The sequence below is a fragment of the Malaya genurostris genome, chromosome 1 (genome assembly GCF_030247185.1).
Source record: "Malaya genurostris strain Urasoe2022 chromosome 1, Malgen_1.1, whole genome shotgun sequence".
Classification (NCBI taxonomy): domain Eukaryota; kingdom Metazoa; phylum Arthropoda; class Insecta; order Diptera; family Culicidae; genus Malaya; species Malaya genurostris.
Window position 1 is genome coordinate 20,933,746 of NC_080570.1, and position 12,389 is coordinate 20,946,134.

Here is a 12,389-nt window from a genome sequence, read left to right on the forward strand (position 1 = left end):
TTTTGGGAGCACCTTACTTCAACAGACATCTCAATTAACATAATTGAATCCGTTTGTCGAAAAACAAGCTCAATCTGGATAAGCAATATAAACTGTGTGATGAACACAACATGTAATCAATTTACCAATACTAGATGCTTTGTCTAAATATTCCATATTAAATGGAACTGCTTAGTGGCAACGGCAATTCAACTTGTACTTGCACCTAGGAGCAGAAGACGAAACGTAAAGTCATCGACGTCTGAAGCATCAGAAAAGACATTGCACTTCAGCACAATAGCCAGAAGGTTTCAATCTTTCAACCTGAGTTGAAATAACTCAATATTTGATTAAACCATAAGAATTAAATAAGATATTGAATAAACAAATAGAGAGTGATGATTTCCAAAATTTGCAATTTTTAACGTAAATAGAATCTCTTACCACACAATCATCCTCCCTCAAGACCTCGAAAAACTAATTCCGATGATTAGGTTAGTCCAATTAAATGCGTAACGCCACTTGATTATGCACGAGTTCGTGTACCGGCATGAAAAGTTGTAGATAGTTCCCAGAAAATCCAAATCCCATTACATTGTTTGTCCTAATGAACGTACAAAGAAAATTCGGTCGCCTTCGGAATTGACTGTCTAATGACTTGGTATGGTACCATCAAAAAACGACTAATTGGGGTAATCTTTTTCGTTTTGCTGGCACAAATCAAGAAGACAGGACAGACCGACCGGGGTCAGGTTTTTCTTTTCCGGCAGGAGCTTTCGGCTTGAATTACCATCGTTTCGAATAACACAGCGAAAAGTTTCCGTTTTCCTGATTCCCAAGTGCGGCAACGAAGTAGGCTTGTGTTAACAAGATACAGAGCTTCTCGGAATCATCATCGTTCAGTCATCATCAGAGAGGTAGACCAGTACCCAGTGAAATTTGTAGACCCGCATAAGTCCGATCATCGGTCCGATTATCGGACCGATTGAGCACGATATAGGGCCGATCGTAGCGCTTCAATCGGCCCGTCATCGGACAATTCTGCACCATTTGCAACAACCGCGTCGACATAAAAAAAAGCTTTATGTTTACATTATGCATCGCTAGAGAAACAGAGCGAAGGAATATCAAACAAGGCATTTTCGAGCCGACATCTTCCCGATAGGGTGTGAAAGAGTGTTAAACATTCTTTTGTTTCGATCATAGAGGCTTTAACCTTTAGGTCATTCGCCTCTTAGGGCCAGAAAAACTCTGACCCTATGTTCGAGGTTGGAAATCCAACCCCGATATATCTCATCACCTGAGTAATCAGACATCCGCTCTCTGCTTTGGTATATCTTCACTCTTTTGTTCTACCGATACACTATGCAAGCTCGAAACGCAATCAAAAGCTTTCTTGCACGATGCGTCCGATGTTCGGATTTACTGGGTAGGTGCTTGAACTTTTCACTTTTCTTTCGAGCAATCATTATCTGGCCTGCTGCGATGAGTTGGAATAAAACAAGCGAGAAATTCATTTGTTGGTTTTCCATGTGATTGATATTTTTGACTGGTAATTCTCGGTTGATTTTTCAAATGGCCGTGTGAGTAAGTGATGGCTTCTCTTTGTTCACTTTCTCTTGTGACGTGATTAAAAATTTTTCTTGGATTTTACAATTCTGTTTGAAAGTTCAAGGTTTCGGGTATCATTTCATACAGAGGTGAGTGATAAACGTGAAAACCGCTTGGTAATTAATAAAATAGAAAGTAAACACTCTTTATAAACTGTCACTTGTTCTTACGGCCTTTTGAAAACTCAATCGAGAGTTCGCTACGGATGCTCATTGAATATTTACCTAGGTTATAGATTTTCAACTTTGATTTACGACGCGACGCAAAATCCAAGAATTTGTAACAAATTTTAACTTCAAAGCTTAAGACAGTTTATTTTGAGGGAGTTAGTTCTAGCTTGAATTCTAGATTGTATGCGTTAATAAATCAGTGAACTAATTAATAAACATTCATCGGTTCATCAGTTGAGGAACATATTTTGTACAAATGACCTAAAATAAATGTTACTCTCAGCTCCGCTTGCAAAAGTTGAGAACGAGTAAACAACAAAAGCGGAAAAATTAGTTTCAAAATTCGACTGATTCTCCCTGCAGACTTTAAAATCCGTGACAATTTGAAGCTTTGCTTAATATACAGGATGGAAACTAGAGATGGGCAATTCGTTCGCAAACGGTTCAACAGAACTAGATCTTTCGAAAGAATGAATGACCAATAGTTCTTTTTTAGAACGGTAGTTCCTCAGTTGAAAGTCGTGGACCTTTTTTTTCTGCTCGCTCAACCTTTTTCGAGAACGGTATCTCGGTTAATCTTTCAACAAGCAAACTAACTATGAAAGGAACGAATGGACGGCTCTCGAGAACTAGTTCTTTTAATTGAACTCTGCATCACTGAGCGGTTCTTTGAAATTAACTGTGTTGCCCATCTCTAGTGGAAACAGTTGTTTCTGAACAATATATATGAAAAAACATTCATTTCGATTATAATTATATGAGAATATTTATATGAGAATAAAAATGGCTTCTTTTTGTAAATGAAAATGGCGCAAATGTCCACATCCACGAAATGTGCCAATGTACGGGTCTATATGGCGGCGATTTCAGTCTGGTTGGCATAAAATCGGGTGATCTCGGGAACCAGTTAAAAACACCGTTTTGTCGTGAATACGACTTACTTTACTATGGGGCTTTTCAAATTTTACCCTTTGGGAGAGTGATAAGTTTTTAATCGTGAATATCTCTTGTTATACTTAATGCAACAACATAATTTTTCCTCCATGCTATCAGAAATATAATCAGGAATTTGTGAATAAATTTTCAACAGTGTAAAATAACCGTAAATAATTCAAAAACTATGTTTTCTCAAACTTTTGGAAACAATGAGGAAAACTCACCACGTTTGCTTGCCTTTCTCGCACCAGGACGACGGTTTTGAGGCAGTCAGACACATATCAGTTCCGATGTTCTACTGGCCGAGTGTAATAGATAAACCTTGACCGAGGATTGTTATTTTTTTCTAGTAAGTTAGACGGAACTGAATATCGTGCTGAAATTCTTTCACCAACATCAGTAATAATGAGGTGGTAAACCTAGATTCTGGTCCACTTGAATTCTGAAGTTAATTTTAAATTCCAAATTTAGTTTCATACTTCTATTTCAAAATTTAGTTCCAGATCACTGGTTCAGAATTTTAACTATGAATCCAATTTCTGGATTTTGAAACTGGTTTCAAATTTAGATCCTTATTCAGGGATTCGAATCAATCCAGAGATATGTTTTAGGATTTTATCATCAGAATTAATAAACAAAATTCAGGCAATGAATTTTAGATTCTGGAACTAAATATATAGTAAGGTCTGAACATCGAACCTTCATTCAAAAAATGAATTCAAAACCAGAGTTTAATTCCTAAACAAAGTTTCAGAATTCAATTAATCAATTCAGTTTCAGCATTCATTTCCAGAATTCAGAACCTACATGTTGGAGCAGTGAATTGTGAACAAGATTTGTGGAACTAGATGCTGGAACTGAATTCAATTGCTTTATTAAGACTTGGAATTTAAGTTTAGGATTTAGTTCTATAACGCAATTCAGAAAATTCTAAAAATAACTTCAGTTCTCCTTACTCCTAGAACTAGATTTATGACCTGAGTTCTAGATTTGCAGCTGAATTCGGAGCGTGCCCCAAATGTCTTGAATTTTAACAGTTCTAATCATTGGACAAATTACGCAAAGCGGTTTTTTAGAACCACTAAAGTATTTCCAAAAGAATTTGAAGAAGTTTATTTCTATTGAGCATCTGAATCTACAAAACTGTATTTGTTCCGTGCTATTTAATTGTATGGTAGAATATGTTTGCCGTCAATTAGTCGTACTGTAGTATAGATTCATAGTTAATATTCTGGAAGCGAAGCAATGAAAGTTGCAAAATATACACAATCTAATACGAATGATTATCTTTATCCGGAAGTGAGAAAGAAACATGTCAGTTTTATTCGTATTCACGTCCTCCAGTTATGTCTGTGACATTACCCACCCATCTTTTTCAATATGATTCGTTCGGGGAACAATGGTCGTATCAAATCGATTGTTAGTCATGTTGTTGTATGGCATGTTGCACCGTTCTGTTGAAACCAGTAGCCATTCAAACCGTTTTCACGAACAATGGGTAGCCCAAAAGCATTTATCATGCCTCGAAAACGGTCGTCATTAACAGTTTTTCGTAGCTTCATCATCGTCTTGGAAAAAATAGGGATCAATCACCATATCTGCACAAATACCACACCAAACTGTATCTTTTTGGTCATATAGAGGCTGTTCCTCAATTAATTCAGCGTTTTCAGTTGCTTCCGACAATTTTGCTTATTATCGCATCCATTTAACGTGAAATGTGCCTCGTCTGACATGATGACATTTTACCAATTTTTTTTTCAATAATATAATATTAACACCCAAACGCTCGGGTAGGGATTTTCAACGGATTTTTTTTTCAAAAAATCATAACTCTTGATACCGTTGATCAATTTCGATGCGTCCAGTGTAAAAAAAACAGATTTTCTTCTAGTCCATGCTGACTCATACGGAACCGCAGCGGTCCAAAAACACCGGAGTTATTCCAGATCGCGTTGGGGTGATAGCTGGTAGTATAGCTGGTAATCCATGCGACATGTAAATGTATTTACATTTTTATGTTTATTTATTCCTTTCACATGTAAAAATGTAAAAACATTCACATTTTGCACAAAAAATTGAATCAGGGACAGTCGAGGAATTTTTTAAAAGCCGGTGTTAAATTTTCTGCGATCCACGTGTGATCCATTCAGTGTGACGTTAGATGGTAATGTTTCCCGAAACGTGCCTGGTATATCTTTCAGCGGTTGTTTCAGATCGACAAATCTCCTAAAAAACTCGATATTTAGGCTCGCTTATCTCTCCTTTTACCGTCCAAGGTCACTAGTATTTCCGCACGAAATGTATCTAGGTCGTAATTTTCAGTTCCTCAATTAAGGTCTACACGTCACAAACTGTTCGCAATTACTTTTATAAAAATATTCAAACGTTTCATATTTTTTCCGATTCACACAAATCACATTTTGATTTCTTTTCAACTGTTTATATTGTTCAATTTAACAAACTTTGGTAACTAAGGTTACTGCTATTCGGAATAAATAATTTTCGGGGTATTTGTTGCCAGTTTCAATAAATTTTTAAGCGATTTCGTTTTGACATTACCAGTTACTGAGGGGTAGTTAAATTTACGATACACACCCTTATTCTGAATAACGACGTTATGATTTTTCTATCGTATTTCATTTGTATTCCCAATAACGCTAGAAAAATCAAAGGTAGTTTGGATTCGATCGAAAAATCAATACGTCGTTATTCAGAATAAGGGTGACAGTTTTGGTATACGAGTGGCAGGTCATGCCGTCAGTTCCAACGTTCATCCGTGCTGTGAATTGCATTAGTAAGTTGTCATCCTACCAACTGCTTGCTTCATTGATTTTAATGCCATCGTTAATGGAACTTCGGCGAATTTCATATTCTATTCGCTTCGCCCTGCTTTTCTATATAGACTTCTATGTCTGAAGCGGTACACACGATTATTACTTCAGTTATCTTGAAATGATATCGAAATGTTTGAACTACTGACACTCCAATCCAATCTGCTCTAATTGTTTTTATTTTTGTCGAAATTACGCATGAGAATGTATCAGCAAATGAATTAACATTTAAAAAATATAAAATTAAACAAACAAATAAAGTGACAATACTTACCTTAAATGAATTGTTTCCGTTAATTCTCCTTCAAAACGAAACTTCATTTGCAGCTCTCGTTTTTCTTCGTTTGCTGTTCCCATTCCGTATGAAAAAAGGCGGGTGGGTAATGTCAGAGACATAACTGGATGTCGTGAATACGAAAACAACTGACATGTTCCTTAACACTTCCGAATATCAATTAGTTGATCAATTGTATGAATTATGCAAGCATTCCCCACATTTTTCGCAAAAACAAAGAAGGCTTCACTTTTTGTTGAGAGGCTTGTTTCTACCTGTTTTCGTTTGTAGCCTTTTCACTAATGGGCGGTCCTAACGGCTATAAAAATAGCCGCATACAGAATTTTAATGTCGATTATTTCATTTCGGATTTGCATAATTTATTGAAAGAAACTATCAATATGCTTTAGAGATTCGTTTCCAGCATTCAGAAGAGTCAAATTGCGTAATTCTCTACGACATTAAACTCTGGAACATTTTTCGCGAAAAAAGGCTTCACTTGATCTCGATTACTGTAAATTTCACACAGCGAAAAGTGCACAAATCTAACCAAACTGTTCTAGATTTGCACTAAACTGAGGATATTTCCTTTCGATTTGCGAACAACAAATCCTAATAGTTCTTTAGAAAACTTTTAGAGCCATTAGAACGGCTGATATTGTGTAATGCTCTCCACCGTTGTTTTTTTTCCCAATGGACTAGCAGCTGTGACGTAATCGCTCTTGTCGAAAGCGAAACTAGCTGTGCAGACGACACAAAACACATCTGCTCACAGTGGCGATAGAATCCAAACTGATTGAATTTTTGTTAAGAGATTTTCTTTTATGTGATTTCGTTTGTAGCTTTTTCACTAATGGGCGGTCCTAACGGCTATAAAAATAGCCGCATACAGAATTTTAATGTCGATTATTTCATTTCGGATTTGCATAATTTATTGAAAGAAACTATCCATATGCTGAAGGGACTCGTTTCTAGCATTCACAAGGACCAAATTGAGGAACTCACTGCGATATTCACCACTTTTCGGAACATTTTTCCCGGACGATTTGTTGTACAGCAGCAGATATTTTGTTCTCTTCCTTAGAACGCGTTATGATTGGCTGGTGTTGACATGGATCAAATGAGACAAGTTTTTCAATAGTGTACTATTGAAATACTTCAATGCTTTTGCTATACACGTTTAAATTGAAAAATTTCGATTCTATTGGTAGTTAGATTATATAAATCCTTTCACAGATCACTGAGCTATGAGCTTTAAAAATACGAGAAAGGCAAACGCGCCTTATGAATTATCCTCTTTGATACTCGTTTATACCAAACATTTCAGAAAAGTTTAATTTTGAATTATTTGAGACTATGTCACAAAACTGAAAATTTTATCATAAAATTGTGATCATATTTCCGATGGCATGTCGCAAGAATTATGTTGATTCATTAGATACAACAATAGATATTCACGATCAAAAACTTATCACTCTCTCAGAGGGTAAATTTTGAAAAGGCACCCCATAGTAAAGTAAGTCGTATTCACGACAAAACCGAAAAATCGGTTTCGAAGATTATTCAATGTTCATGGTTTACATACAACTTACACTTTGCAAATTCTGAAGAAAGAACGTTACGTATATAGATCACTGGCTAAATAATTTCTACATACAAAATTATTGAAACACAAAAGCGTTTAAAATTCACGTTTAACAAATAAGCACTATAACAGATGTCTACAGAGATTATTTGCAAATGTTTTTGGTTCGTTTTTTGAGGCTTGATGTATCCATACAGCTTCATTTTACATGCAAACAAACTACTAGGTGTGCTTTTGGATGATTTCCACGACGTTTGTGACTCCCAAAGGTAGCAAAGAAAACATGATTCGGTCATCATATGGTCAAATTACTGCAAAAGAGATATTTGATTAGTAGATCGCATCTTTTTCAAAGAGTAAAGTGTAGTGTTAGGTCTAGCATGGACAATGCCTGTCAAATTTGGTTGCCGCTTTTTGTCAGACATCGCCCAAAGCGCTATTGGTATGGTATGGCCCTTCTCCATTGAGTGAGGATACAGGCAAGCCCTGAGCATCATTCAATCTGTCTCAAGGTTGTGCTAATACCCAAATTACGTATGTTGTCTCAATTGTATGAAACTAAGGACAGTTTTGGTGGCTTACGATTCCTGGGAACGAAACCAACGAGTCAGCACTCTAGCAAACTACAATATTTCCATCGGAACGATTTTGTTTGATGATAGCTATTTGAGTTCATAATTAACAATACATTCGTCGACATACAGCAGCAAAGTGCTAGGATAGCTTCATCAGCATTCCGCTTAGTAGCACCAAGCAAACATCCGGCGAATAATCGCTAAGATCAACGAAACACCCTGTGCCAGACTTATACGCATATACAGCACGAATTGAACTGAAATAACAATGCAAAGTCAATTCCGACAGCGACATATAAATGGAGAAACCACGTAGTTATATTTGACAAGCATCGGCAACACTTGTGAGCTGCACGATTTCCGCTCAAACAGTATTTGTTCTCGAATTACACCGAGTTCCTCTTGGTGCGCCATGAAAAGTTTCACCCTGGCATTTGTGAATCATTGTCACCACATCACCCGGAACCAGCATCCCCGTCATCATCATCATCATCATCGTCAGCACCATCCCGACTAGCTAAGCACTACTGTGGACTCTGGGAAGGCATCATACTTACAGGACCGGCATCGACCAAGTTCCGAGTTGTTGGAGTTTTTGTTGAGCAGCACTCCCTGAGGGCCGACGGTCTTGATGCGGCTGTTGATGAACTGCAGACAGCAGAAGCAGATGATTTCCTGAAAGTACACTCGGAATCTGGTGGAGACCGAAGAGTCAGAAAGAAAAATGGATGTTAGTGCTTTAACGGTTGGTAATGAATCTGTGGAAAATCTCGAACGCGACACGTACTTGGGTGCCACTTTTTTAAATGCTTTTAGCGGAAGACTGTCGTCAGACATTGCGGGAGCAGAGGGCAAAATGAAAACGGCACGTTGTAGATGATAGAAAGTTTAATTGGTCTCGGTATGATCGTTAACCGGTGACGGTTGAAGTTGATGAAACTAGATGGTGGTTGTTTTTCAACCAAAATCAAAATAATGGAGACGCTCGGTTTATGGTTGTGCAATCGTACAACCATGCGGCCCCATTGACTGTGCGGAAAAAAAACTCACCTGCTGTTCATCCAGTAGTAGATGATGGGATTGACCATCGCGTTCGACATCGCCAGCCAGTAGAAGCCCAAATAAAGCTGCTGTACGTAGCTGGAAGACGTCATCTGGTTGTTGTGATAGGCGTACACGAAAAACAGGTGATACGGCAACCAACAGATGGCGAAAATGGTAACCACGATGATGAACATACGAACCACCTACGAAGAAAAAGAGGGCAGAGATTATATAAACACTCGCTAATTAAATGTCAATTAATGCCTAAAAGCTAACAACCGATCCAATCATTCTATGATTAATTGCATTTCAATCTAAATATGCTCTCAGAACTTTTCCCAGATTTCATCTAATTGGACCCGGAGAAAATTGCCAGTTACTGGTTTTTTCATCTTCTCGGAACAGAATCTAGACGCCGGAAAGGAGATAATAAATTATATTCAAATTGTTTTCCGTCCGACACGTAGCAAATTACGACTGGAAGAGGCTACCGAGAATTGAACAACGAAAGCACGTAAAAGTCGTTACGATAATTGATGCCAGGAGCCAGCCAAACAAATGAACTTTCCCTTGTCAACAGTATCGAACAGGTCTCATTATTTCATTAGTCCTTCGATGGAACATTTTCGATCTTTCGATTGTTTTGTTTCGTTCTTTTTTCTGAGCTGAAATGGGTTGTGCGGACTGTCCCTCGTCAACGAAAGAAGAATCCTTTTGTAGTACTCCTTCCTTACGAACGGCACAATGTCAATGCCGTGTGTCCTTCAAGTAGCTGTCTACAACAGTTTCAGTATTAGTATGATTTGTTGAAATAAAAACAAAAAAATATATAGGAAACAACAAAAATTCTACCAATTAAACAATTTACCACTTGGGTTTTGTTTGGAATGTCACCACAGACAATCATTTTTTAATGTTTGCTACGCAGTAGGACGCTGCTTAGCAACCCGAATGAAGTGATTCCCTCCGGACAGTTAAATGTGGTAGAGAGAAACAGTTTGTAGGGAAATTTATTTTCAGCCTACTGAGTGCTACTGCGTAATTTTGAATCTCCCACTTTGAAGAAATTTCTTTCCACCACATTTTCCTCGGTAACGGGGCGTGAAATAAAAAAGTAAACTGTGGTCTGCAGAAGCGTTCAATAATTGTCTTGGACATGATTCGAAATAATTTTACTAAGTCAATAAATTTCAGCCTAATTGGGCTACATTGGGCTGAGATTTGGTTATCAGCGTTGTACAAAAAGTGTTTGCTAAGCGGTTTATGTTGGATTGATAGGTGGCATAACAGTTCCAAATAAACTGTTGTGCAATGACGAGTCTAAGACGAAACGTAAATAAATCTCAGATTTTCGACACTATTGCTTGGAAATATTTCTACGCATCGATTCGTGTAGCATATTTTAGATAATCAATGATCGGAACGGGAAATTAACCAGACAAAAATATTTTTTCTATTAAATATTATTTTATGGTGGCCTGTGTTTTCACAAAAATCGTTTGTTATAAAATGGTACTTCTTTCGATTTAATCGGTAAGTCCATGTTAGGAGTAAAATCTGGAATCTAAGGTGAGAAAATTAATTTTAAGAAATCAATTTGGTTCTAAATGGAATGGCTAAGTCAGTCAGTCCTTAGTCAATTAAAAATACTCTTGGTTTATAACCATCTACAGTTAGTGTCTGTTTTATTAGCGAACAAAACGCACTCAATCACTGAAATTATTCCGTATTTATGTTATGTGTCGGTTTTCTACGATACGCTTTGTGCGATGATTCGTTCAATACAAATGTTTGCAGCTTTGCGCGTCTTATTTTGGCACTGAATTTCACTTTAATTTAATGCTCGTTCAAACCAAACATTTTAGAAAACTTCAACTTTGAGCTATTTTTGGATATCTTATACTATGGGGAAAAATTTTGTTGCATCCTAAAATACAACCAGAGATAGAAAAGGCGTATTCACGACAAAAAGTCTTTTTTAAAAGAGAACGGTAGCTTCTTCAGCAAAGTTGCTAACTAATAATTTCCAATAGCTTTGCAGTAAGATGTAATCAATGTTAAGCCCAAATAAGTAAGTTAGATTACAGATTTCAATACAAACATGAACCACCATAATAACATTTTTCATCGAAAGAAGTGCCATTTTATTACGAATAACTTGTGTGAAGCAAATTTTTCGGCTTCTGTGAGAAGGTGACAACCACGTTCGCAGAAATTTTTTCTCGCACACATTCTTATTGGTGATACCGGTAAAAACGAAACGTTTTAGATTCTCGACTACAACTACATTTGGCCTGACAAATCAAATCCTGTTTAAAGCTTTCGAGCTCGAATTGTCCTTCCTCCCGCGGTCAATTCGTTTGTTTAAAAAAATTATTCTGACAAACGTTAATGAAGTCAAGTAACTCATCTGTATTCCAATTCGAGTTCCACAAGGAGGTAACTTGAACCCTTGATATTCATTCTCTTCATACATTATACTAGCACCAAGGTTGAGAATCTGGTGAAATTTTCCGCATTATCAACCAGGAAATAAAACACAACATGACATGTTTATCACCCTTAATATTAACTTATCGGAGTACTAAAAAAACATTGAACAACAAGTTCAAAATTACCGTAACTAATAAGTAACAAATTATCCACCGGGACTCGATTTGTTTTTAGTAGAAATGCTTTGTTTATTTCATATGAACTTGGCGAAGTACTGGAAATTTTTTTAAGTTAAATTGAACAGCAAATTCAAAACTACCGTAACTAATTAGTAACAATTTAGCAACAAATTGTTGCTAAATTGTTCCACTGGATTGTATTTAAGCTTATTATTAAGGAGGGGTCCTTCGATTATTTCATTGAACTTAGCGAAGTACTGCCATTTTTTTTAATTAAATTGAGCTACATATTCAAAATTACCGTAACTATATAGTAACAATTTAGCAACAGATTGTTGCTAAATTGTTCCACTGGATTTCGATTTGTATTCAAGCTTATTACTTAAGAGGGGACCTTCGTTTATTTCAGTGAACTTAGCGTAATACAGGAAGACATTGAAATTGAGCACCAAATTCAAAATTACCGTAACCAATTAAAAACTACTTGGCGACAAATTCTCCACCAGATTTCGATTTGTTTTTAAGCTTATTTAGTGGGAATGTTTTACTAACTTCATACGAACATAGCAAAATACTTGAAAAGAAGGAAAAAATGAGCAACAAATTCAAAATTACCGTAGCTAATTAGCAACTGATTCGCAACAAATTATCCACTATCGATCTGTATTTGAGCTTATTTAGTAGAGGTGCTTCGTTAACTTCATATGAACTTGGTAAAGTACTTGAAAAAATAAAAAATAAACGTTTAGAAACAAATTTAAAATTACCG

General features: G+C 36.6%; 1 protein-coding gene across 1 annotated transcript in view; it reads right to left on the reverse strand.

The window, feature by feature from the left end:
• LOC131434460 (tachykinin-like peptides receptor 86C) overlaps window positions 1-12,389 on the reverse strand; it is a 186,027-nt gene that overhangs the window by 7,097 nt on the left and 166,541 nt on the right. The window contains exons 7-8 of the mRNA XM_058601186.1: window positions 9,015-9,211; window positions 8,522-8,658 (exon numbers count right to left, since the gene is read on the reverse strand). Coding sequence (XP_058457169.1) covers window positions 8,522-8,658; window positions 9,015-9,211 — 334 coding nt within the window. The remainder of the gene's footprint in view (window positions 1-8,521; window positions 8,659-9,014; window positions 9,212-12,389) is intronic.